Source organism: Corvus kubaryi, unplaced genomic scaffold (assembly GCF_017639235.1).
Source record: "Corvus kubaryi isolate FWS band 111438036 unplaced genomic scaffold, C.kubaryi_AGA036_p1.0 37398, whole genome shotgun sequence".
In the NCBI taxonomy this organism is placed as follows: Eukaryota; Metazoa; Chordata; class Aves; order Passeriformes; family Corvidae; genus Corvus; species Corvus kubaryi.
This window is the reverse complement of record NW_024581137.1, coordinates 9,842,913-9,870,456: the sequence shown is the minus strand read 5'-3', so window position 1 is coordinate 9,870,456 and position 27,544 is coordinate 9,842,913. Positions and strand designations below refer to the sequence as shown.

The 27,544-nt window shown below is 37.5% G+C and overlaps 1 protein-coding gene across 44 annotated transcripts in view; it reads left to right on the top strand.

Moving 5' to 3' along the window:
* Positions 1-27,544, top strand: part of CLASP2 (cytoplasmic linker associated protein 2) — a 146,275-nt gene that overhangs the window by 66,553 nt on the left and 52,178 nt on the right. For all 44 annotated transcript variants that reach the window (XM_042043790.1, XM_042043796.1, XM_042043793.1 and 41 more), the window contains 10 exons: positions 7,108-7,187; positions 12,459-12,551; positions 13,193-13,338; positions 14,841-14,976; positions 18,196-18,266; positions 19,787-19,846; positions 20,990-21,067; positions 21,641-21,808; positions 24,468-24,523; positions 25,688-25,858. In XM_042043790.1, coding sequence (XP_041899724.1) covers positions 7,108-7,187; positions 12,459-12,551; positions 13,193-13,338; positions 14,841-14,976; positions 18,196-18,266; positions 19,787-19,846; positions 20,990-21,067; positions 21,641-21,808; positions 24,468-24,523; positions 25,688-25,858 — 1,059 coding nt within the window. The remainder of the gene's footprint in view (positions 1-7,107; positions 7,188-12,458; positions 12,552-13,192; positions 13,339-14,840; positions 14,977-18,195; positions 18,267-19,786; positions 19,847-20,989; positions 21,068-21,640; positions 21,809-24,467; positions 24,524-25,687; positions 25,859-27,544) is intronic.

Genomic DNA, 27,544 nt, shown 5'->3' with positions numbered 1-27,544 from the left:
ATTGTATCTAATGGTTTAAAAACACATTTCTGAAATTTATTTCAAAAACTCTGGTGGCTTGTGTTGGGACAACTGAACAACTACTGATATTAATTGTCTGCCTGGGTGTCTTTGTCAAAGGCAGTTCAGCTTAAGTCAATGACATTTTAGGCTAGATTACTGCATCATCAACTGCAGTGGCCCATGAGACTGGTACAGGTTCCTTTTGCTGTTCCTCTCCCTCTCCTGTTCCCCTATATGCAGGTAATAACTACCATCAGACAAATGTGTTGAGCAACCCAATAAGGTAATCTCCCAATGAACTTTTATTTGTGAGGTTTCTCTGGTAGACAAGGTGTGTGCTTGCAAAAGTTTATAGTAACAGAGAGGTTTTGGAGGATGGGGAGTTACTGTTTGCAGGTGCAATTTTTTTCTTCAGGAAATGGACACAAGGCAGCTGAAATTCAGTTGATGAAAACTTTTATCTAAGCCAGGATCTCTGCAGCTCTTCATGGTTTGGTCTTCCCCGAAATTTTATTGGCAGAGGTGTGGCAATTAGCAGCATGATCTGTTTCTTAACTTGTATAGCAAAGCCAGTAAGTGATGCTAACAGTAAAAGTTACTTAAATTAGCATAATTTAATATAAGTCTAATTGTATCCATCCTGTAGAATTTACCAGTGTAACTATGTGAAAGTATGTGGCTTGTTTAAAAAAAAACTTGTCTAATGTTGATCAAAGTGTTTTTTACTGGAGCAACTGCTGCTTCTTTGTTGCTCTCAAATGTTTTCCTAACTTAAACAGGCAAGCTGAAGGCATCTATACTAAGTGACTCTCAATCACCCAGTGATGAAAGAACACCTTTGTGCTTCATACAGATACTTGAGACTGAAGAATAGTTATTTGCTTCTTTCAGGGGAGGTGTTTATTCAAGTTTGTCAGTTGAAGTCCACAGATCAGTTTTTCAAACATCGAAATAAGAACATTTAGAATGTTAGAATCTGTTAATATATCAAGATCTCTAAGCACAGTATATCAAGTAGCTTTAGATAGCTCGGTAGTTTAAAATGCCAAGGGAATTTTCAAAACTTCTCAATCTCCAGCCAATTTTCCGAACATTTGGTTCCTGTTTTACAGAAGGAGACTTATGTAAAGTGCGTATGAAAAGATGCTGTTCTAGACTATTTTAGTAATTTTATGATACCTGGAAAGATAGAGACTCCTTACTGAGCTACTGAGATTGAAATCAGTCTATACAGGAGGGCATTATCAGAGTCATTGTCTTAAAAGTCACCTATGCCATCTCAGAGGTGGTAATTCAGATTGTGAAGTGCTGGAAATTTCCTTCCCTGGCCCCTGACAGATACCACTTTAAAAGTAAGTAATAAGGCCTGACCCAAGGATAAACAAGTAGATTTTGCAAAGACTGAGAGCTACAGAAAATTCAGGAAAAGTGCCAGTTACAGAGACTAACAGACAGCAGAATGTACATTCAAGGAAAGAATTAGATATGACCTTTGCAACATCTGCCCACTAGGGCTGGGAACAGAATGTGGTTATTATTGCAAGTACCATGCTGAAGAAACAATTAGGTTTTGTGTCTTCATCAGTGGTAGGATTGTTGTGATCTATTATTTATAGCTTGTGTGTGTACATTTGCTTGTTTGTTTTTGTTTGGTATCAGCACTGTCCTTAGATCCAGTGTCTTGTGATAGAGGTTGTCCATTTCACTATGTAGCTTTTGCAGTTGTCCTTCCTTGAGTTCCTTTTATTTATGTATTGCTCTATTCCCCTCAGCCTATACTTAGACTTTCAGCAGCTGTACTTTCTAAGCTGCCTGGGCTGATTTCCTTCCCTGTCTTCTCTAACTCATTTGTATCCTGAGTCAGCCACTGGACTGTGCTGCCTTGGTGTTTGTATGGCCCAGAGTGAGGCAGACTAGGGAACTTGCTCACTGAAACTATTCATCTTGGCCAGTTTATTTATTCTCGGTTTAGCCCCTCCCTGTTGTGACTTAGTGCTCAGCTGTACCAGTGCTAGAATGAGAGAGGTCAGTAGGAGTGAGTGGGAGTTGCCAGTTAACCTATTCTATGAAAAGCTGAGTAAGTACTTGAGCTTATCCTGTCCATTTATCCCACGCAGAGCTGAAGCTGCTGTCTGTTCCTGATTTACAGCTGATTGTTTATTAACCCACAGAGCCAAAAGGGTAACAGTAGTTTTTTCTTTGAGAATGATCTGTATCTTTTGCTTCAGTCTCTGATAGATAAGAAATGAAGCTTTTGAATTAGCTGAGACGAAGATGTAGCTTTTTGTTGTCCTTCAGAAAAAATAATTGTAATCCTCCTCATTTTACTGCATGCAGTTAGAGATTTCTGAGGGATAAAAGACATCTGAGAAAGAGTATCCCTTCCAAAGTTTACTAATGTTAAATTGTGATGCATGTTGTATCAGAAAGTAGTTAAAATTTTTTAGGGAAACATTTTGAGAAAAGACTTTAGGAACAAAAAGTGAAACAAAGTTGTAGAGTTTTTGTTACTCCTGAGTTTCTGTACCAGCTTTGAAATTCCCTTTTTTCACAGGGAAATTTTTTGTTGTGAAATTTCTGTCAAAAGACCTATAAAAGTAGAAAAAAATGAATTTGACTAGTGCTTTGATATGCCTGCTACCAAATACAAATCAAGCAAATTTTTGTACTTTCAGGGCAGCACTTGTGTACTTTATTAACAGTTAGGCATGCTTTGAATAAACAGTTCTCTGTTTCAAAACAGAAATACAAGTCCAAAATCACGTTCAGCATCTTTATTTTCCCATATAGTGTTATCCCATTGTTTTGTCATCCCATGATGTACAGATTTGTAGATACTACTGGGGAGAGCATCAAGGCAGTAGAGCAAGTGAGCATTCCAAAGTTGTGATATATTGGAAAGATTTCAAGTGTTTCAGTCTGAAGAGGGGAAGAACTCAACCACAGGAATTAACTCCTGGGTGAAAAAATTGGTTTCACAAAAGGCTGGGTAATTCCCTTGCTTGCAGACAAGTACCCTTTCTGGTGTTGAGTTATTCTCAGTGCTGAACTCAGCCTTTGACTGGAACAAACCTTCTTCCAAAAAAAGACTCCTAGGGCCTTGCAAAATGTTGGAAATCGTTAAATTTAACTCATGAAAGTGTCATCTCTGTTAGCAGTCTGCAGGAAGTGAGGGGTTTATTTTCTTTGCCTCCATTTCCACACTCATTGAACTTCAGTTTAAAAACAACAAACCTGAAGACACACACAAAAAAGAGAAACCTATCACAGCCCCCTACAACTCCACTGTAAAACTGAGAGGGGGTTCTGCTGCCATGATTTGCTTCCATATCAAGTCCATCTGTTATGTTTGGTATATTCTCACCAGCTTCCTGAAGTGGAACTGGGACTTCCAGGGCTCTCTGTTAGTCTAACTAGAAGGCTTGAAGGATAAGAATAAGTAAAGGTTATGAATGAAAACTAACAAACACTATATATAGATAGATGTCTTGTGTGTATTTTTCTTCCTCTCCTTGAGAGAATTTTTTCTTCTGGGTCTCAGCTGAAACAAGCTCAGTTGGATTCAAGTCCAAAGACAGAGTAATGTAATTACTCAGTTGATGAGGCTCTGGATGTTAGCTATGTGCTGAGCACATAAAGATGTTAAAAATGCAGTGGGCTTAAAGCCCCCTAGAATTGTTTATAATGTTCATGTCTTTAGGAATGCAGTAGCTGAACTTGTCCATATTTGGTCAAAGGACTGTGTTCCGTGGGGAGCCTTGAACATGCACTACTCAGTCGAAGGAATTAATAGTAGAGGGAGATCTAAGAAATTTGTAATCACAAGCTTGGTCTGAGAAGGTAAGCAACACCAGCAGCAAAACAGCTTATATGTGTGCTCTGTCAGATATATCAGTTTTGGGTCTGGAGGTAGCGCTGTCTGAATTGAGAATTTAGTAAAGCTCTAGTGTTGCTTTTGTGGAGGAGAGTCACAGAAGCCTTACAGAAGCATGAGAGATTCTTTGAAGGCATCTGCATGTGCATGACTGTTATGTATCTTGTTAGCATAGTAAAATACTTTCTCCTGAATTGGGAAACAGCAGGTGGAGTTCTGTCATTTTTTGACTGTCTCTACAGAAACAGTGACTTGTTAAACCGAATTGGTAAACATACCTACAGAGAGATTGGAAAGGGAAGGGAAAAATTGAACAGTATTTTTCCTCCTCGGGCAGTGTGGACTTCTGACTTCTATACTATATGAAGTTACTTCATACTTTGTTCCGGTATGCATATGTGATCATACAGTTGAGAAGGAGAAAAATCAGTGAACTAGAAGTGAAATGTGGTTTACAGATAACTTTGAAAAAGTGTCACCTGCCAAAAATCTCACATAATTTTTTTTTTTTTTTTTTACCAGTCAATGAGGTAATAAAACAATTTTCGGAGAGTATTAGTTTAAAAGACAGGTTGTTTGTAGATGTGAACTAGTTGTTGAAACTAGGGAAGATGGAAAGTTCTCTGTGTCTGGACTGTGTCAAATGGATTTTAAATATAGTCTGTCCCTTCTCTTTCTCTTTTTGAAGTAAAAAATTGTTATTCCTTAGATAAAGGATTTTCTCTTACTGCTCAGGATGCATTACTAGATGATGATTAGGTGCTAGAAATATCTGTCATATAGTCCATGCTGTTTCCTAATTTTAAGTGCAGTATTTTAAGGCAGACTAAAGATGACAGCATCTACTTACTTAGCAAAGGCAACTTCATCTCCTTTTAATTTTTTTCTCTGTGGTGTACAGGAGTGAACTAGGAATACTTGAAATCCAAACATTTTTCTATATTTTTTGTGTTCATGGCCTATATGTGTCAATTCGTAATGTTTCTGTGGTTTGTTCCCTAGGAAAAAAAAAAAATTGATAAGTAAAGGATGGGAATGCAAAGTACTTTTATCCTGCTTTAACACAGATGTTTGCGTATTTATGTAACTGGATAATAATACAGGACTTATATAAGCTTAACTTTTCCATTTACTTTTCCAGAGTATGTATTGCATATTGACTCTCATTGTTTTTGTTCTATGAGACTTTCTTAAATGTCGGAGTATTTGTGGACAAACAAATGAGGTTATGACCTGAGCATCTAAGTAGTTGTTTGTACCACGTACTTCAACATGGTGCTGATGGGCCAAATTACTTCTTTCAAGGTTTCTCTCCACAAAATTCTGCTCTGACAAGGATACTCTCCCTTTGAACAGCTGTACAAGCTTGTGTGGAAGAACGGTGTATTCTGGGTGTAAATGGATCTTTCCCTCTTCATTTTTTTTAGCTGGTGAAATACCCATGAACTTTATGGAAGGGTTTGTTCCCTCTAATCTCTGGAAGGAGAAGAAATAGGTGGTTATAATTTCATCTTTCTCTTCTGGCTGCCACTGGCAATTGTGACAGATGGTGTTGGAGATACACATGTTGAAATGTGTTACGTTACAGCATCGCTTTACAGCGTCTTTGAGCTAAGGCACTCCAAATCTATTAGATGTTCCTATATCATACTGCAGGTACCGCATCCAAATTCTGTGGGTTTACACTAATGAGCCACAAAGGTATGTGAGAGATCTTGTTTTGCATAGCAGTGTTGAGATCTAGTATGTTTGCCATCAAAATTGTAGTAGTAGTGCACCCTCATGCTTCGAAACTGCATGTATATACAAACACAGCAGACATAATTTCCTTCTCACTGTAATTAGGAGATCAGGGACTGTAAACCATGAAGCATCTTTTTAGAGTGCAGCCACCAAGAATTTGATTTGTCAAGAATTCCTAGCTTTTTGTTCTGGTTGACCACTCAGCGTCTTAAATGTTTTTTTGTTATGGTTTTTATTTGTTCTGTAGTTAATAAAATATGTGTCTTCTCTGTGTGATGCTCCATTTCAGTTGCACTCTGCCAGTCAGGGAGGACATTCTGCCGTCTATCCTGTTGGCCTCACTCCGAAGGAGACACTTGTTCCCGAGTACTCATTTACTATAAGAGATTGTTTTTCCTTTCAAGAAGGAAATGTTCAACTGGACAATTCTCTCCATGTGGTTAATATGTTTTGTCATATTACCTTCCTGATGCAATTATTGAAGATACTTACGGATTCTGCCAAGCTTCACCTTGCGCTTGGAGTTCTAGACTTGTAGCGTAGCTTGGACTTGATGACCTTGTTCTTTGATTTGATAGCAAACTGGAGTTCATTTTTTTAAAAAAGGGGCCTTTCTTGGTAACCTGAGTTTTTGCAGGAAAGCAAAATCCAGACATTGTTTTCAAGTGGTTTTCTTGCTTAGAATTGTCTTAGTTTCTACCCAAGATTTTAATGAGATTTGCAACCGTATACCAGTGTGAAACCAGCAGGTTTCTTGTCAGTATTCTTCCCTGGTCCTTCTGCTGAGTATCTTTGGCTGTCATGTGAAATAGTTCCATCATGAGTGGTCTGAAAACAAGGTCAGCAAATTTTGCTCCAATACAAATTCTCCTCACTGTTTCTTTCTTTCATTGTTGAAGTCCTGGTAACCTTAAGACTCAGAATTGTACCTCACACTTCTTGGCTCCATGTGAGAATACTGGAAAAGACAAAAAACAACCCCCAGACTTTCAGGGCTGATTACTTAAGGCACATATGTTAAGATGAAAATTCATCTTGAGGAATTCCATTTAGTGACGATTAGCTCTTGCTTTGGTAAATAATATGAAATTCTGAGCTTTATTTTAGAACATTTTTATTATCAGGGTGCAGGTTTCAGAATTGAATGCAAACACTGCTAGAGGATTGTTATATGAAATATGTTTCCAATTAGACACAAAAATAAAATTTATGACACTGTTAAATTCGTCAAATTGAAAATTGTTGTGAATTCCAGTTGCTTGGAATTGTTCATTTTTGGGAAAAAAAGGTCTTTTTTTTTCTTATGGTGAAATGACAGTTCGATGTCATGTGATTCTACACATAATGTACAATTCTACACAAAAATGCAGCATTTTTGTAAGTCATATTAAATGTTTGAAAAGTAAGTATGTTGAAAGATGCTTCTAAGAGTTTTAAAACCTTGATGTATGTTAGATCATGTTTAACAGTATTTTACGTTTATTTAGGTTCCTCTAAAGAAGGGGGAGCTGGAGCTGTGGATGAGGATGATTTTATTAAGGCATTTACAGATGTTCCTACTGTACAGGTAAGATGTTGTATATATTCATGTTTGTTTTCAGAAATACGTTATTTGCAATAATGTATTAACCTGCTTTTAAAACTTATGTAATTTTACAGTGTTCTAAGCAAGCATCATTACTTTTCCTTCTTTCTGACTTTCGAGTCTCTATAGAAAGCTTTTTATTTTTCCAGTAGTTACCAAAAAAGGTGCCACCTTTACTGTCCTGCTAATCATTACCACATTGTCTTTTGGCTAAAATGCCTTACTGCTTTTCTCAAACTTTTCCAGGGAGCGAGTGAAAACAATTGTATGTTTTAATAAGGAAAAAATATTAACATAATATTTGGAAAATTTAGGGCTGCAATTTCAAGGGATAATCAAGTAATAATAATACAGGCAAATAATTCAAAAAGCAAGAATTGTATTTTCAAATTTGCTTGCATTGTAATGGTGTGTGTATGGTACACATGGCCTTATTCTAGCAATATTTTAAAAAATTAAATCTAGTGCCTTATTTTCATACTAATGAACTTGTTGGATACTGAGTTCTTAATTAAAACATCAGATTTTAATTTCTATTCTTTTAGTGTGGGAATTGCACATATTTGGTACTTTCACATAGTTGACTCATTCAATATGCATGTAGCTTACAAGGCCTATTTTGAATAAGTTTTCCTTGAGCGGCTGAGGTGTGGAACACAACCAAAGACTCAGTAAGCCATAGTTCACAAATGACAGAAGAATTTTGTAAGACTGCCTTTTCCTGCTGTGTATTTTTGTTCTATTTTTATTTCCCAAGCGCAGTTACGTGTTAGATCTGCTTCTGCAGGCAGAAATACTGTCTGCTTTCATGAAGGAGCACTCAATCTTCATGATCCCTGTCACATCAAGGAAGTCTTTGTCTTACACTGTAAGAGCTTTATGTTTCTTTGCCTCTTCAGACTGTGTTAGGAATTCTTTGGAGGACGAAAACATGCAGCTCTTAGTAGTGTTTATCCCTGTTATGTTGAACAGAGCCATATTCCACAGAACAGAGAATGTGATCCTTGTAGTTCAGTGCCTTAGTGTTTGCAGTCCCAAGCAGAGTTCTGTAATTACTCAGGCTGGTTGGCAACACTGCAAGAACAAAAGTGGGGTGACCACATGACAGGGACCAACACATGTTATTTTCTGTCTGACTGCTGAATGGCCTAGGAAGGTAGGTCATTCTCTAAATTGCAAGAGATAGAGGAGAAAGACATTTGTTGTTACTAATCTCCCTCGAGCTGAGGTGAGGAGGCAGGAGAGAAATGTGTAACTGACTGCAAAATTACTTACTTGTTTCATGGATGAGCATGCAAAAAGCAAAACATGATTTTATTTTAGTGTCCTTAGGAATAATGATTTCCTGTCCAACTTCATGCTTCTGGCTGTGGACAATCTCTGATCTTTCAAAAAAGAAAACAAAAAAAAAAAGAAGGCAGATTCCATGTCCTGAGACCATGTTAATTACTAAGGGAGCAGGAATTTTCTCTGTTAGGCTTGTGAAGAAAGAATGTTTATGACCTGTAGTTTGCCAAATTATCCTAAAAGCGAAGGGCAGCATGAGAGAGAGTTGTTTGTACGTTACTGGGCCCATTCCTGTGTCTCTTCTGTTTTCATTACATTTATGGGTTTGAGTAGTGGCTCCATTGAAAGTAAGAAAGGAACCTATATGGAAAACCAGATTCAGTTCTGGATCAAGATTAGGTGCATCTGAATTAATCAAATAAATTGAGGTTACTTACAGTGTGGGTATGTTTTAAGTCGTTATTAAAAGCCTCCAATGGTAGATCTGTCTTTCCAGTAAGCTGTTCGTATGACTGCTCAGCTGTTTTTAGGAATGTCATATTGTTTACTTGTACCCAGTTTTTAATTCCCATATTGAAAATACTTTTCATCTGTATAGTTATTATTCTTAGTTGTGTTTGAGCTTTAATTTTTCTGTCTTTGATGTTGCAGTTGCCTTTAATGATGTGTGTGTATGTTGCCCTCTAATGGATAGCAGCAGTTTATGAAGAAGATGGGTGATTTTTAGATGCAGTCTGATGGATCTGTGTGCCAAAACCAGAAGTACTGTAGTGACAGGATTGTGCCTTCATATTCAAGATTACAACCATACTGTTTTTACAACTTAAGCCTTTGCTGAAACTGAAGAAAATTCTGTGTTCAGGTTAAGAGTAACTCCCATTAATAGCTAAAATTTGTTTGAAAACAAGTTCAGTTATTTTTATAGAAGTCTAATGTGGGAACTTGTGAGCAAAAAATGCATTATGTCATTGGCTGAACACACAATTTCATCTTGGCCTCCTTAAAGTATAATTAATCAAGGGCAGGGAGAAAATAAATTATTAAAATATTGCTTTTTATTCCTGTGAAATTAAAGTAGGTATGCACTGCCTTGAAAATACAGGATTTTACAGTGGAATTACAGTTTTCATTTCATGACAAGATAAAATTATACCATTTGTTAAATTCTACTCTGCAATGCCAATTTGAATATTCCTCAGTCCAGCTCTATTTGTGCCAGGTAATTAAAGAAAAAATTAAGTTCTTTGCCTAGAAATGCTAATAGGGTAGACATTAACCCATTGTACAGGTTGCTTCTGTGTTTGTCTGGTGCCTAGCATGTTTCAGTCTTGCAGCAGTAAGTATATTGTACAACATGGTCTCTCATGACACAGAGGCTGACAACAAGAAAGTCCTATTTTCAGGGTTTGCTTAATGAAAAAGCTTGCAAAAGGTTTTTGTTCCTTGTCCAAGACTTCAGACTGAGATTTGAATGTGCATCGAGCGGTCCTCAGATGCCACCAAAAGGCATCATCCTGCTCCCTTCTTGTTGCCCTTCACTTCTTTATGATAAGTTCACAGAGAAATGCTGAGTTTCCAGAGAAATTTTTGCATCTTTTCTTGTAGGATGAGCTTTCTGTATACATAAAGCTCTGAACTGAGCAGGAGACAGGTCACGGTGGGTTATGGTAAAGGGAGATCCTGAGGAGGTTGAATCGTGTCATGAATTCTGATGGCATGAAGTGTCACCATAATAGGAAGCTTCATCTTGAGTTAACCAGTGACTAGTCCCTTACAGTTCTAAAGAAAAATAAAAATTTTCTTTCATACTGGAAATTAATTTTGATAAAAAAGCTTCCTGAGACACACCTAATACTTCTTTTTTTAAGAGTATGGTACTGACAGAATTAGTGTTGGAATAAACTAGGGTTGTGTAACAACTATTAATAGGCTATTAGTATACACAAATACATTAAATGGTGATACTAAACTCATGTTTGATTTTGTGGGCAGTGGAGTAGAAAGTCTGTTACTCCTGGACCCAATTGTTTTCATTAAGTAATTCGTTTGTTTCTAGTAAGTCATACATCCAATGTTTAGTGACTTCCAGTGAAGGAAACAGTAATCATGAGGAATAGCTTTCTGGTTTTTATGGATGCAGTCATGTCTCATGTATAGAACTGCAAAGCTGCTTCCACGGTGTATCCTGGAAGACCTCACACAGTAGTGTGGTAATAAAAATCTCAGTTTTGTTGGTAAAGTATATTCAGGAACCATTTTCTATCTTACAGTGAAGCTGGTCTGGGTGTACTAATTCATCTGTTTCTGAGAAGGTTCCTACCCTGTTTATTCTGGAAACCCAATATGCAGGTGTTTTAGAGCTCTGATGTCTTTCACCTCCTCCACATTCCAGCACGCCTCCATAACCATATTCTGTTAAAGTACTGGAAAAAGAGTAGATGGCAGTAGAGTTAAGGTTCCATATCTTCTGTAAGTTAAATTAATTTGATATGCTCAGGAAACTGGAAAACTAGACTCTATACAGTAATTTGAAGATGCCTGGAAAATTAAGATATTTTAAAGAAAACAATCATTCAGCTTAACCACAGAACAGAAGAAAGACATTCCATTGTTTTTACAGTAAGATCAAAGATGCATATATACATGCTAGAACAGTGTGTTCAAGAGACAAAGCTCTTAAGCAATTCATGCAGAGCAAGGTGTCCTAACCACTGGCCCTTGTTTTCTCTGTGTGCTCTTGCACGTACAAAAATTACGTCTTGTACTTAAATAATGAGGGAGCATCAGGCCCTGCTGTTTAGGTGCTACATAAGTTATCATGCTGGTGTCCAGCTTTTACTGTAGAAAGGTAGAAGTTTCCTTGAAGTCCTGACCCACATCTGCCAGCTCTGTGTCTTGAATGTGTCTCAGGTGGCCCCAGGTGCTTGTGTATGGGTCACTGAGTTTTGGCCAATGTGGTTATGGAAAAAAACTTCTGATCCAAAAAAATGAAAATGTTTAGCTGAAAATACATTTTTTTGAAAAAAATCCTGGCCAGATCAAGTTTCTGCTTAGTAGTTTGCTTCATATCCCCTTAAACTTGTTCTCAGTCTGGAGGAAAAAAAAAACCTTTAAATTTTGCATATGCAGTGTAAGCAGAAAAATGCATCCTTTGACTTATGTCCAGGAAAATAGAAGGGCAGTCAGTTTATTTGACAATAATGTTTTCATGAGTAGGTTTTTTATTCTTTTCTTCTTTAGAAATCTGTTCTTGTACACGTACAGTTCAATAAAGACATTAATTCATTTATAACCAAATAGTGAGTGTTGCGTGATTGGATTGTTCAGACTTCAATATTGATGGTCTTACTGTATAGTGAGAACTCTGACTACAGATGGCTCCTTATATTTATTTACTGACTGGAGAAGTTAATAAATGGTAGTCTTAAAGTAACAATACATAGAGAAGCTATGGAAACCTTTTAATTTAATTTTTCAAAGTTTAATTTTAGTGTTCTCACAGCCCAGTTAGTTCCTCAGAAAGTCCCAGCTCCAAAAGAGTTGCAATGAGTTAAAATGTTGGTTGAGTTTCATTATAATAGTGAGCATGAAAATGAACTTGAGTGGCAATAATATTGCAGCAGATTATCTAAAACCTGTGCTCCTGTTGGATTATTTATTTTTGTAAGTGGAGTTAATGAAATTGTGGATATTATTAGCTTATCACAAAGGTGAAAGGCAAAATCTTGAGGAAAATATTAATTCTTCAGCCTTTTTTTTAATGAATATTCACTACTCAGTGATATCCTTACAGATTGAACTTCAAATACCCATTTATAACTCTTACACAGCTCTCTGGAATTTTGGGGGGAAGATTTGCAGGATTAGAATTGTGTTTTCACTCTTCTGAAGCTATTTTTCTTCGTCATATTACCTGGGATATTAACAATATGAACTTTATGATTTTTTTTGTTTTTCATACTTCAGATCTATTCTAGTCGAGAACTTGAAGAAACGTTGAACAAAATCAGGGAAATTCTCTCAGACGACAAACATGATTGGGATCAACGAACTAATGCGGTAAGCTTTTTATCCGGTTTCAGGTTTGGGTGGGTGTATTTCCTAAAGCCCAGGCATCCAGATATTTTAGTTTATTTTTTTCTTAAAGTAATTACACTCCAGATAATTAAAGAAATTTTAATTTTTAAATCTTGAATTTCTGTATACCAAGTAAGTTTGAGTGTTCTTAGAAGTCTAAAATGCATTTTTGCTGACATTTGAGTAGAAGCTTTTCTAAAAGCCACCCTATGTGTTTAAATTTGGCATTTAGGCAAAATTCCATATTCTACAGGTTACCTGCTAGCATTAGTACCAAGAGGTGTGCAGCTATGAAAAGTTTCACTTACAGGGTTAAAATGTTTGTGTGTATGTTGCATTTATATTTTTTAATCAGGTTTATGGCATCTTAGTGTTTATAAACAGGTGGGTGAACAGAATTATGTGTTTGTGTATTTGTAGTCTGGGTTCTGAGATTTTTTTTTTTAGCTCTGGAGTTTAAATAATACAAACTTTTTACAGTTTTTTAAATTACTGCCATATATTTAAAAAATTTTGCTTTAAAGACATGCCTACATATATTGTTGCACAGGGAAGCTGTTCCTTTTTTTTATTTTGAAATGCGTATTGGCAGTGTCCTAAACCAAACACGTTAATGTTTTTAGCTGAAGAAGGTTCGGTCCTTGCTTGTTGCTGGAGCTGCACAGTACGATGGGTTTTTCCAGCATTTACGGCTCTTGGATGGTGCTTTCAAGCTGTCAGCCAAGGATCTCCGATCCCAGGTGGTTAGAGAAGCCTGCATTACTGTAGCGTAAGTACATGTGCCTTTGTGCGCCTTGCTAGGTGTTAGTGTGGGTTGGACTTAGAGATGCTCTATCGGTGTTGCAGGAGAGATTGTCTTGTCGGACTGCTGTACACTGTGACTGATAAAGAGTCAAGTCAGGGTTTGAAGCCACAGAGAAAAAGAAATGCTTAAAGGAATTCGTTCTCTTAGGGGATACACATAGTTGATAATCCTGTAAGAGATTGTATGTGAATAACCAGTTACTGTCTTTGCACTGAATACTTAGTGCAAGTTAATGCAAACTGCTGTGAGTGATATTGGGCACTAATCTTAGGATCACTTATGCCTGGTTGATTGGCACAGAACTTCACTGGGACTGCTTGTAAAGTCATGAATAGCCTTTTAGTGGTTTGAACATAGAACATTTTGGTGAGGTAGTACCTCTCAGGGAATCATGGAATGGGTTTGGCTTGAAAGGGACCTTAAAGATCAACTAGTTCCAACCCCCCTGGCAGTGCAGGGACACCTTGCACAAGGCCAGGTTGCTCAGAGCCCCATTCAGCCTGGCCTTGAACACTTCCAGGATTGGGTCTCTGGGCAAGACACAGATGACCATGATAATTTTAGAAGCCGTGGCTAAACTGAAATGATATCTTCACCCTTTGCATCTTGCAGACTCCTTTAAATTCAAGGGCAGAGGGGAAAACCAGAGTAGTCTTTCCCATCTCCTTGTTTTCCATGACTTTTTAATCCTGTGGAAAGACATTAACGTAACCACTGATTCTCAGTGGCCACAAGAGCACCACAGAGTTCACCCTTGCTCTTCTGGTCTCCTGATTAGAACAAACCGAGGGGAAATGTTGAAGCATACAACTCCCCTTTCCAAGGAAATCAAGACCTTGAGAAAATAACATTTCCTTTCCTAACATGAAGTCAGGAGTAGTGTAAAGGTACTCTGCAAATGTTCTCATCCAGGCCTAACAACCTGGAATTTTCCTTGATCCCTAAAACTTTGATATATTTGATGTGTCATTTGCTGCTGGCTATGAATTCTTTTTATATAGTCTGTCTGCACAAAAGAAGCATTTGGTGTCACCAGTGGATGGTTAAATTACTGTGTGTTGTATGTGTTTTTATATTTGTTAAAACTGAAAACAACCTTGACCAGACAAGGAAACCAAAATTCATGGTTGGCTAATAGTGGTGAGTTTAGTAGTTTTGCCTGCATTCAATAGGAAAAAAATCCTCAATAATTCATGAAAAAATTTAGATTTATGCGTCCCAAAGTGTTCAGAAGCAGAAATACAATGATATTTTATGTGTACATGAGAATTTAGGCTTTCCAGTTGTAGTATTCGTTTTTCATTATGAAATAAAGTTATTCATGTTTGGCTTCTTAGTGTGCCTGGAAATCATGAAATTTAGAAGTTCTGTTGTTTGGAATGATGGATCTTTAAAATCCACAGTGAACTTCATTATTTTAAGAAATGAATTTATGTTAACAAGTTGTATTTCTTTTCCCTGAATAGCCACCTTTCAACTGTTCTGGGAAACAAGTTTGACCATGGCGCTGAAGCAATTGTGCCTACTCTTTTTAACCTGGTTCCCAACAGCGCCAAAGTGATGGCGACCTCGGGGTGTGCGGCCATCAGGTTCATTATTCGGGTAGGTGTTCCTCTCTCACTGTACTGCTTGGAATTTCAGGTTGTAGCTCTTGGCAGAGATAGTAACTATTCTGAACTAGAGGTTTTTAAATTATTCTTCAGCAGAGGAGTAATGTTTCTCGTGGGTGGACAAATACTATATGTCATTGAAACCAATTGGCAGCTTTGTCATAGTAAAGATGGAAGAATAGGTATGAAAAGCAGGTCTGTTTTCATGTTTTGGGGTTTTTTTTGGTAATGTGTTAATTGAAAATGATCAAATGTGTTTCAAAGGGTAACTGCTTTTAACTGCCTTCTTGGAAAAGACAAAGTTAAGCTAGTAGCTAAGAAACTACTGAGATTTTTAGAAGTGCAAACAACAAAGCAAGGGTATTTCTTTCTGTGTATACACTTGCTCCCCAAAAAATTTGGAACCATGGAGTTAATGGTAAAATGTTGAAGAGGCTACATATACATGGATCAGTTCAGAAATCACAAGTTCACAAAAGAAAAATCCAATAGAGACTTGAATTCCTGGATTTAAGGGCGTTCTAAGCTGAGTGCTTAAGGCTATAGCATCTGGAACAGAGGAGTGCTCTATCCTAGCTGTTTTCTATTGAATGTTCTTTGAGCATCTTCTACTGACTGGTGTCTCAGGCAAGATATTTAGAGTTTTGGGACTTGGTACTGGTATTTTTGTGTTTCACATAAAACGGGAGTTTCTACATTAAAAGTTGTGGTGTTCTTAATGCCAAGCACTTACTGCTATTTACTATGATCATTGTGGTTTTAATTTTGTAAGTTGTTGGAAAACCTAAGTGGTTTCATCACTTAGGCCTCTTTTTGCCATCCTCAGTGTGTTTTGGAATCTCTACTTGCTCTGTCTGTGCCTCTGAGAATGTGCTCTGAGACCTCTGCGCGCATGACCTTTGCATCAGCACTTGGGCTAAGATAAATCCCTTGGCATTTTTCCCCCAGACTCTTACACTGCATTGTGAGATGGCATAGACTTGAGAGTGAAGGAGGGAATACACCTTACACAGGATCATTAAAGTTTTAAGAGAACAATACCATTTGTAGTAGTATAAGACAAGCTCAGGTGTTTAAGAAAGTAACTCTGGCTTGTCCACAGGGGCCAAATCAAGCACAAGAAAAGCAGTATGAAATAAAAGTTCACCAGTTACATTAAACTGGGTTTATTGGTTCAGTTCATTTGAAGGCAAGCTTACACATCAGCTGTAGTTGCCCTGATTTTGTTTAGATTTCTGTTCTTCTTAGCTGTGACTTAACATAGCGGATTGGAAGCATAAAAGCAAGAAAATCCTATCTACAGTGTTCAAATACCCAACCAATAAATGAGACAATGTATCAATGAGAAAATGAGATAATGTAGTTTATCTTTTGGGGAGTGTTTTGGCAGAAAATTCAGGTTTCAGAATTAAATATCGAAAAGAAGTGCAGCCCTATGCGCCTTTGGACTTCTGTCCTTTGGACTAAATGAGTATTGGTCAGGGGGTCTTTGATCATTTGAATATTTAGGACCCAAGCTACTTCAGTTTTTGGAGTCAGTGTTTTACTCAAAAACTCCCACCAGAATCCAGTGACAGCCAGTGCAGTTCCTGGTGCTTTACTGTGTAATTGCTGTAGAGTGAGTCTACGTAAAAAGAGGGAAGCTGTATTATGCCAGTGATCTTGAAGACCTTCATCTCATCTTTGTGCTTTCATTGGATTTCGTATTTCTTCTCCAGGAAGTTCTTACACTATAGTCTGATTTCTCTTTTTTGACTCTTAATACATCAGGAAACCAATTAAAAAAAAAGAAGGTGGGGGGCAGGGAGGGAATCACGGAGAGATAGCATGCTGGCAGAAGCCTTTTTCAGAAGGAGGTGGGATTCAGGTTAGTCAGCTGATCTGCAGTGTGGTTTGAGAGGAGGCATGTATCATTACATCCTCAAAGGAGTAGCAGATGAAATGTGCTGTCTTAAAAACGGTATGAAAGCAAGCCTGAGGCTTTGATAGCTTTGCAAAACACTTTCTAGAGATGATAACATCGATGGCTCCAAAGACTTTGAATGTACAGGTTTCTTCATCTGTAAAAATATTTTATTTTTGCCCCTGATTTGCCTATTATCCTTTTATGGAAGTCATATGCCTCTTTTCAATTTGCAAACTATGCAAAACACAAACAAACCCCATAAAATTGTGTTTAAAAATATATCAAGATGAACAAATGTAACTGTTAGGCTCTTCCAGAATTTTTGATTAATTCCCTCCTAATTCTGAAATTGGCAGGACTCTGTGAGCTGATGATTATCTCTGCTTTTTTTGAGATTTGTGTGTTTATATCCTGCAGCTGTGATACGTAAGAGAGTAAGAATTCTTCAGTACTGTACTTCTTAAGATCTTGGATTTTTTTTTAATTAGCCTACTGTGTCACACTGTATTGGGGACTGTTTTAGAAATTACATTAGGTATTTAATCAAGAAAGGACTAAAGAAATTAACTGAAAATAGATTTGTTGAACCACATTACTCTTACTTGGAATTCAGATTGTTAATATTTTTTGTCTACAATTAGTTAAGAAAAGCTGAAGTAAGGCAGCTTTGATTCAGAATTCTGTAATTCACTTGGATTTAATGTAGTTGATCTAATGCGTAGTTTGTTTTCTTTTTCCATCAGGATGCTAGGTGTTTCCATATAGATTGTGTACATAAGCATTGTATGTCAATGCTTTTATTACTTTATTGAAATATTTTACATTAAAGGAAGTTTGGTCCTTGTAGCACTAATCATACTGATCCCTATAAGAATGCCTATATTTTCATATTTGTTGATTCACTTTCTGCTCTATAAACCTGATTTTTAAGGTGGGTATATCTATTACTGGTTTTTTTCCTGTGGCAAAACTAAAATAGCATCAGCTTTCAACTCCTTTGAGGAGGCAGCTACATTTGAATTTCTTATATTACTTTTGATAGCAAAGTATTGCATATCATGATGTGATTGTTGATGGCACTGGAAGTGGTTTTTGCTTGACGTTTTGGAATAAAATAGCTTTAGTCAATTGACATGCTAACAGCAGTCTTTTATTTAATAGTATTCTATGGTTTAGCTTTGGTAAGCATTTTAAATTATTGCAGTTTTTATTATGTTGTTAATTCTGTTTGAATTAATTAGTACAGTACAAATTCAGAATTCAGGAATGCTTTTCTCATTAACTGCTTTGTCCTTTTTTTGATAGCATACTCATGTGCCACGACTCATACCTTTAATAACAAGCAACTGTACCTCAAAGTCAGTTGCAGTTAGAAGGTGAGTACATTATAAATGAAAATTATTAAAGCAGTTGCTTTTTAAACAACTTACCATATGTTGAAAATTAACGTGTTAGAAGATTTATGGCCATAAACTGTGAACACACGAAACTGTTACCCAGAAAACTACAAAAATTAATTTCAGCCTTGAGACGGTGGCTGCTACCTTAGATAGGACACAGAGCGTCCATGTGTTGTCATGTTCAACAACTCAGCTACATCTCCAGCTTGTTGCTTTCTCCAAGGACACGATGCTTGAACACTTGGATTGGCTTCTGAAAAAATTAATTGTTTTTTGACAGAGTGTCATTTTCTGCACTGAATCACACAAGAGCAGTTAATGCTGTTTCTGGACCTCCACTAGTCCTGAAAGTGATGTCGCTGTGTGTATGTAGGAAGCAGTGTGAGCATCTGAACTATTTCCTTTGAGTCTGAGCTGCCTTTGCATTCAAAGCAAGTGTTACCTCAACCCAGATAGTACTGACCTGCCACAGCTTCGGGTTTGACTGCAAAACAATTCACAAGGCTTTGGTGCGTCCACATGCTGTGGCTTTACTGAGGAACGTTAGACTGCAGGTGGCTTTGGTACTGCAGTTCACAATCCAGTGAACATCAGTGAAGGCATTGTCTCCATACTGCTTTCATTCTTCTGGAAAGACAACGAAACACTAGATGGGTTGTAATAATGAAAAGCATTTCAGGGGTTTTTGCCATGCCTTGCTGGTGTCCAAAGGATTTGTGCGGAACAAAACTCAAATTTGTCCCTCCAGAGCAGGTCAAAGATGCAGCATAACAAGAAAAAGTGGTAGTTTCAGGTAGTCAAGTTCACTACCTGTGTGAAAATTGTTATTTACACCTCCCTAACTTGCGTCAGTTTGATTTTTTTGTCAGCATCTGGCTTCAGACATAGTTTAAAAGTATGCCTTCTGCTACTGGCGCTTTGCTAAATTGTCAGGATTCCCAAATTAATAATGAATACAGTTACATAACTTCATTAATACAGTGCCAGCAAATCTTTTGCAGTGCTTTCTATATGCAGAGCCCTGTACTAATGGTCTCATGTTTTCCTTTATGCTACACACAGTAATGGCAGATGGAAGGATGGGAATAGTGTTTGGGACAGAAGTACACTGCCATAGAAATATTATATTGTGTCTTAAGTTTTTTTTTTTTAAATTAATATTTTTTACTCCAATTTTTTCAACTTTATTAATTTATGTCTGTTATTTTAGGACTAATACAGTTAACATAGGGTATGTGTAGTAACATGACTTGAGCAGCACATCATTAATTGAACTACATCTACTATTTTGAAGTTTTAAGTTCAGTTAGCCTGCATGTTTGCTTAATATACAGAGTATTTTGACTTTCCAGTAAGGTGACCAGTGCCCTTATTTGACTGATAAATGAGCTTTTATTTCATTTATTTCCCTCAGGGGGAAAGAAGAAAGTTAGTGTTTATTCCACACGCGTATTAGAGAAATGAGTATTTAATTATAACTTGTTCTGTGTTTTTAGGCGCTCCTTTGAATTTTTAGACCTGTTATTACAAGAGTGGCAAACACATTCACTGGAAAGGTATGGGCCAGTGTACTTTTTCCCCTAAAATAAACTGCTAATGTAATTTAAGACAGAAATACTGTTATTGAATCCTTTAATTGGATTATGTTGTTCAGTGTTGGCCAGCCTTTCTGGCATAGACAGCCTTTCTAGCACAGCCGGTCATGTGGCTCATTCAGGTGCCAGGGGGAAGGAGAGCTGCATGTTCCAGCCTTGGCTTCCTGTTGCCTCCTCTCCTTACCCTCTGCCTCTCCTATTCTGCGTGTGAGCAATGCATACACAGGTAAGCATCTGTCTTTTCGCCTGGAAGGAGGAAGTTTGTGTGTTTGCTGTAAAAGAAGGCAAGTGGGCTTAGGCTGGAGGACTTTTTTGTGGTAATGAGTAAGGACACACTGTAGCTTCTCCAGATAGATGGGGAAATAGTACGTGCATCAGTTCTACAGGATGGTCAGTGTAAACACAGAGTAAGAGCAAAGAAACTAAAGGGCATCCAGAGAAGGCTCTGAAGAATTCATCCAGCTCCACAGCCACATTTCTATCCTCCAAGGTGCCCCTGAGAAAGGGAGCAATGGAGAAATCACTTCATTTATGCCAGTGTCTAAAAAAACCCCACAAAACCCACCACCTCCCACCCCCATCCCCCCAAAAAAACCCCAATTAACAAACCTCCTGCCCAAAACTTACCTTGAATTAAAATTTGTTTATCTTCACAAGTTTGTGTTCTGATGGGTACTTTGCTGTTCTTTGAGCGTGTATTCAGGTTTAGAACTCACATGCCAAAAGCTTTCAGAGCTGAAAGAAAACTTATGGTCTTAATTTTTCCCCTTTTCTTACTATTAATATAACAGTGGAAATAGTTTTTCCACTTCCGGAAGGCAGATGTCTTAAAAAAGGTATTTTTAAATAACTTTATAAGTGTGATAGGTGGACATATGTCAGAAAAGTAGATTAAAATCCTTCTAGATTGAAGGACTAAGCTGACCTAAACCTTTACAGAAGGTACAGTTATGTCGTTGGTGTGCTTAAGTGTTTGTTTACTGCGTATCTTGGAAAGAACTAGTATTGCAGCTGTTTTTTACTTGGTGAAATGTTAATTAAAGTGCAAAGCTACTGCTTAGAGTTTGGAGTAGCAAAATAGCATGAAGAATATCTTTCTTCTAGGCATGCAGCTGTCTTGGTTGAAACAATCAAGAAGGGCATTCACGATGCTGATGCAGAAGCAAGAGTGGAGGCAAGAAAGTGAGTTTTGATTAATTTTGCTCTGAAAAATTGCATGTGCTAAATGAGTGATAGAAGGCTCTAATCCAAGGTGATCTGCTATCCGTGGCTGAAGAGGAGGATGCTTGTTTGGTTGAAAACTGATGTTTCTGTCCTGAATTACTACCTAGTTTCTTTTTCAAAAGACATCCTCAAAGCTGAGTCAGTCAATACAGTTCTGCAGCATGTGATGATTCTACTGAAAGACAAGTTAGAAAGGTTGATATTGCTGCATAATCATTCTCCCCCCATTAATTAAGTCTTTAAACAATTGCAGCACTTTGACTACTGAGAAGGCCAGAAAATAATTCCTTTTGTTTCTTCACAGAACTGGTAAATGAATGTGAGATACTCAGAGGATGGATTTAAGTTACTTTGAAAAGATTAATTCAGTCAATGTAGCTGATTTATTTTATGATTTGATAAGCATTGTATGCTTTACATAGTCTCAGTTCCTTTCACTCCCATCCATGGTTCATTCTGTAATCTTTACTTCCTGACTCCACCCTTTAAAGAAAATATAGAGCATTTACATGTGGTTATTCTCTTTTGCAGGGCTTATCTGGGCCTTAGAAATCACTTTCCTAGTGAAGCTGAGACTCTGTACAATTCTTTGGAGCCGCCCTATCAAAGAAGCCTTCAGACCTACTTGAAGAATTCTGGCAGTATAGCATCTCTCCCTCAGTCCGACAGGTCATCCTCTAGCTCACAGGAGAGCCTCAAGTAAGGGTCACTTCACTGTTTCTGAGCCAAGAAAAAAATGCCGTTTCTCAAAAGCAAATTATCCAGATTTCTGTTGAATTCAGAAAAGCTGCAATTTTACTTTGTAACTTCCCATTTTTTTAATAAAAAATTCTTCTATGGTGGTTTGCTATATGACAGCATCACCCCAGCAAGGTGAAAAACATGGGCAGTCTTTAACCGGATTTTAGCTCACTGTATTCATATATTCATTCCTTAACAGCTGCTTTAAACACCAAGATATCATCAAAGTTCATACTGATGTCCCGCATTCTGACGCGCTGAATAGATTCTAGGAAAGCTATACTGGTGTTATTCCTTTTTCATCTCTTTTCACTGGCAAGCATGAAAAAGGGACATCAACAATGAGATTCATTCAGACTGCAGATTGGTTTGGGGTTTTTTTCCCCCGTCTTCACTGTACTGAATATGTATTAGCAGTATTTTGCAGCTATGCCAGTTACTACAGGGTGGGTCTGTGCTGCAGTCAGTGGTGTATTGACATGCATAGACAATCTTGAGCTGAATAAATTAAAGTTTGCTTAGGTACCAATAGCAAAAGAAATCTACTGGCTTTTTTGCAAAAATGTGAAGTAGTAGTAGTAGTATGCAGTGATTTTTGTCTTTAAAGGCTAGAACGCTTCCTCGAAGTATTTCAACCTTTTAATATTTCAGATGTTTCATTACCAAAACCAGAGAGCTTGTCTACTCACTTTTGACTTGAAAGCAAAGACTGCTTCCAGCATACTGGAAGTTGCTTTTTTTTCTTTTCTCCTTCTTTCTTTTTTTTTTTTTTTTTGGCTAATGCCTTAAATACCAGAGGTTTACCTTATCGTTCCCATGATACTTGTAATTATAAAGAAGATTTTTAAAAAGTAATTCTCTGTGATGCAAGCAATTGCTAGCACTTTATTTTCCACAAACAAGTGTTTATTCAAAGATGAAATATTCTTGTTCAGATTAATCTGTATCCCCCATCTGGAAATAAAAGTGCTGTTAATGAGTTACTGGTAATAAACTCTTAAAAACTAAATTACAGGGAAATTAGAATCTTAAAAAATCCTTAAATCTTCAAATGTTGCTTCCTATATTGCAAGATGTGTAAGTGCTACAGTACAGAAAGTGAGGAGTAAAATAAGAAGCACATAGAAGAGATGATGATATTGGAAATGAATGAAATTTTAATTGTTTTATTACTAACTTTGCATTCAGGTGGATGTTATTTTTACTCTATTACCCAAAATTTTACTTCTGGCATTTAGTATAGATGCTGAACTCCCCCTGTATAGGCTAAATTAGGAAATACGGCTGTGATTTTCCTAAAAGTCTGATCCTCTGTGATTTTTGACCTTCTGAACTTACATCTCATACAATTCATTAATCCAAAATCGTTTTAAAGAAGATGGTGGAATGAGAGAGACATGTGGTGACTTCTGCCTACCTATATGAAACTGCTTACATAAAATGTCAATTGCAGGGGATTGTGGCAGTTGTCTGAGGCTTCTGTTTGAAGCAAGGTGTGAGGTCGGGATGCACCCAGGAGCTCTCCCTCAGCCTCCTCACCTTACTCGAGGCAAAGTACCTTCAAAACACTAGTTAGTCATGTCAGAAAAGCAGGTTTATTCAAAATAAGCTGCAAACACATGTTCTTCTGTGAGGATTTAGGTAATGATGCTGACCTCTATGTTACTGTTGAGCACTTGAGCTAATAACTGGGGTAAATATACAGTATGAGGCATCTCTTTTCTCTCTGCTTTTAGGTTCAAAATTAGAGGAATTATTTGTACTAAAGCTGAGACACTGACTCGTCTTGTAATTTGACTGTTGATTAAATACTCAACTATTTCATCAAATACAAACTTTCCCCATCAGATACTCAACCAATGAATATGCTATTATGTTTTCTTCCACCAGTCTTTTTCTTTTCCCTGGTCTTTCTGGCTGCATTTTACCCTTCCAAACCAGGCCAAAGGATGGGCTCACAATTAAACTTGAGTAGACTGGAACACTTGTGCTTCAGTAACTACTTGTTTTTGCAGTGAAAAGGAAATGAAGACAAAACCTAGAGGAAAAGGCATGGGATTTTTCTCCTTTTATAGATTATGGGAGCCTCTACATTCCAGCTGGGGAAATGGAGTCTAGCTGCTTGGAAGCATCAACACTTCCTTTTTGAATTTGTAACTTAATTCTTGAAACATCTGGGACTGGAAGAGGCTTATGAGTTGGGCACCTGTTTTTCTTGTTACTGCAGACACCACTTCACATTATGTCTTTCATAAATAAAGCGTTTGGGGTAGCTCCCACTGTTCTTGTTTGATGGCTGATTTATAAGATCGGCCCTGTGGTTAAAACCTTGATCTGACCACCTTAAATGTTTCTGTGACCAAGTCTGGAATGCCTGAACTTGAAGTGTACCTGTCGGTAACTGAAGGATTAGTGCTTTGTGATATAGATGTAGTTTTATAAAATATAAAGGATAAGATAATTCTGGTTTTCTTACCATTCTCTACTTAAAGTATTTCTCTAAAATATGCTGAGAAGGTTGAAAAGGAGAGAAGAACAGAAGATTATTCTTTTTCTTTTATCGTTGACATTTTCATCTGATACATGAGACTTACTGGATTTATTGACTTCTTTCCAGTCGGCCTCTATCTTCTAAATGGTCTGCAGCCAGTCCAGCAAGTCTTGCAGGCAGAGGTAAGGTGGTTCAGTGCACAGTTACTGTTCTTCATGGTCTTTGAATTAAAAGTTCTAAATGCAGCTTGAAATTTTACTATCTCAGCACCTACCCTATTTCCAGGATAAATAATGGTATGTGTCACTACAAACTACCTGGAGCTAAGATTGCCTCACACTCACTTCACGTTTTATGTAGTTTCAGTTGTTTCAAGTATAAGACATAATTCAGTAATAGTTCGGTATTAATTGATCATCTGTGCTGGAGTTTTGTCATGGAACAGTCACTTTCAAAGAAACAAAACATTATTCTTCGGTCTGTTCATGATTAGGCTTATGGCAATTGGAAATTAAAGACTCACTGTCTCTTTCATCTGTTCCCATGTAGCTGTTAGTCTTTCTAAATAAATAAAGAAACAACAACCAAACCACATATTTGTAATTCAAAGAGTTTAATTATGTGTTTAGTTTTCAGAATTTAATAAGTTTAGTGTCTTTTCCCACAATGTTTTAGTAACTCTTGGAAAATAAATCATTGAGCTGCTTTTTACAAATGGACTGTAATTGAGAGTGCTTGTTTTCTGGATACTGAAACTGATAAGGGGTGTCGAGTTTAGAACACCTAAAACAATGCTTAAGATTAACTGAAGTGAATAGCTAAAATGCAGTAAACAATAGGAGGTGAATATGAAAATACTGAAGATTAGACCCTAAAGCACTTCAGAATATGCATTCAGCTTACCTGTCTGTGGCTTTACCTTAGCTGAAGTGTGGGAGCATTTTCTTCCTTCAGTTTCTCAAGGAATTATGTGAATTTTCTTATATTTGTGAAGCATTGAATAAGGTAATAAATCACACAAAGGTTCAGAATCATGTCATTTTTACTAGGGTGAGAACACGGGGTTTGCATTAAATAATGCTAAAATTTCATGCTGAATGAAGATAAATACTACTGTAAAACAAACTGTCCTTTTTAAGCAGTTCATTGCAATACCAGGTCTAGTTTGCTTTTTAATCTCAGTAATACTTGGTTTAATAATAACTTGACTTAAGCTTTTTTACATAGTTTTCTGTGCTTTCTGCAAGCATGCTGCGGTGGTAGTAGATGTTAACCTTTTAAATATAATTAATTTTATTCAGTACCAACTAATTTCTTTTTAAATTTTTTTTTTCCTCTTCTGGTAGTTTCAGGCAGCAGCAAGGGCGTTCCAAGCCCGGGCACCCTGCAGAGGTCTCGCAGTGACATCGATGTGAACGCTGCCGCAGGTGCGAAGGCCCGCCATGCTGCTGGACAGACAGCTGGAGCTGGGCGCCTGTCAGCAGCCGGCCTGCCCCCGGGGTCCTACGCCTCCCTAGGTAAGGGAAGCACCTTTGCACTGCTCTGAGATAGCCTTGTGATTTTCTTGATCAGAAAGTTACTGTACAATACTCCTGTATTTGAAAAGCAGTCGTCGTTTTTAATAGCACTGGAGTATGGCAAAAGAGCAGGTCTTCAGAAGTAAGTCACAAAGTTTCCTAGATGCTTTATTTTTCTTGTGCTAGAAGAATGCCAATGCAAAGAGTATGTCCATACTATGCTCTTTAAATGTCTTAATCTGGAATTAATATTAAGTGTTGGAAGGAGTGGTACCTTTACTTAACATCATGTGGTGATCATGACCTTTTTTTTGTTTGTAAAAGTAATATAGAAATGAGTGCGAGGGCTCTTGATCTTCCATTTTTCTCAGCTCTTCTGGTATTTTACAACAGTGCTAAAGAGATACCTTGACAGTAAGAGGTGGCTTCTTCATGAAATACAGAAGTGTTTTACGCAATAACTTACAACACTGAGTTAATTAATTTCTTTCTGAGGGCATTGATGGAACTATGTGTATGTTTTATCCATTGATACTTGCTGTTGGACATAGAAAGTGCTACAAGTGATAACAGTGCAGGAAAGTATTTGATAATGGTGATGGTGGTGTAGGTGCTTGAACATCCGCTGAGTGAGAATGGTAAAGGACTATGAACATGTTTTTGTTCTAGATTTTTAGGTTATCCATGCTGTAGGGATAGCAATGGGGGAAGAGAGGTTCAGTGTTCACAAAACTGTTTTTTTTCTTCTCAGCTTCTGTGCCAGCTAGATCACCAAGGAGAGGCATGTTCTAATGTCAGTACAGCCATAGGTGATCACAAGAGACAAACTGCATGGTTCTTCTGATTTACATTGTGCTTGGGTAGAGGTTAGCATACATATAGGCTGTGGTTTGCAAAGGTTTTGGTTGTGCTTTTAAAAATCAAAATGTAAGTTAAAAGCTATCTAAAATGAGTTGATTCTTTTTGTCATCGGGGCCCACTTGAAATGCTGTGAACGACATTGATTTTAGTGTTAATGAGTGTAAGCAATCCCACAAAAAGGAATACTTGGTACTTGGAATAGCAGTTTCAGATGTGGGCTCCCTCTGGTGCCCACAGAGGGGGCAGCAGAACCTGCTGGGTCGCAGGTGGACACCAACGTGAGGCTGCTTGGTGGAGGGGATACGCTGGTGGTTCCCCAGGGAAGTTGCGGATGTCCCATCCCTGGCAGTATTCAAGACTAGGCTGGATCAGGCTTGGAGCAAACCTCTCCCGTGGAAGGTGTCCCTGCCCACAGTAGGGGGGTTGGAACTAGGTGATCTTTAAGGTCCCCTCCAACCCAAACCATTCTAGAATTCTAGAACTCTTGGTTCCTCCTAACTTAATGCCTAAAAGCCTGAAAAATATGGGATGATTATTTTCCAAGATCAGAGTATTGCCTGGTGTGTTTTGATGTGCAACAGAACATATTTTGAACTTCATACAAAGCTGACATTCAGAGAATTAAAAGTGCCACAGAGCATGGTGACAGAAGGAAAAGTCAAATGGAAAATAAAGAGAGAGATCCTGCTCTGTTAATGTCTTCTTTATGCTGCTCAAATGAAGAGACTATGTTGTCTTATGATTTTCACAGAAAATTAGCTCTTGATTGGAGTATTGGTTTGCTTTTAGAACATTTAAAGAAATATCTGATTCATGCCAAGAATT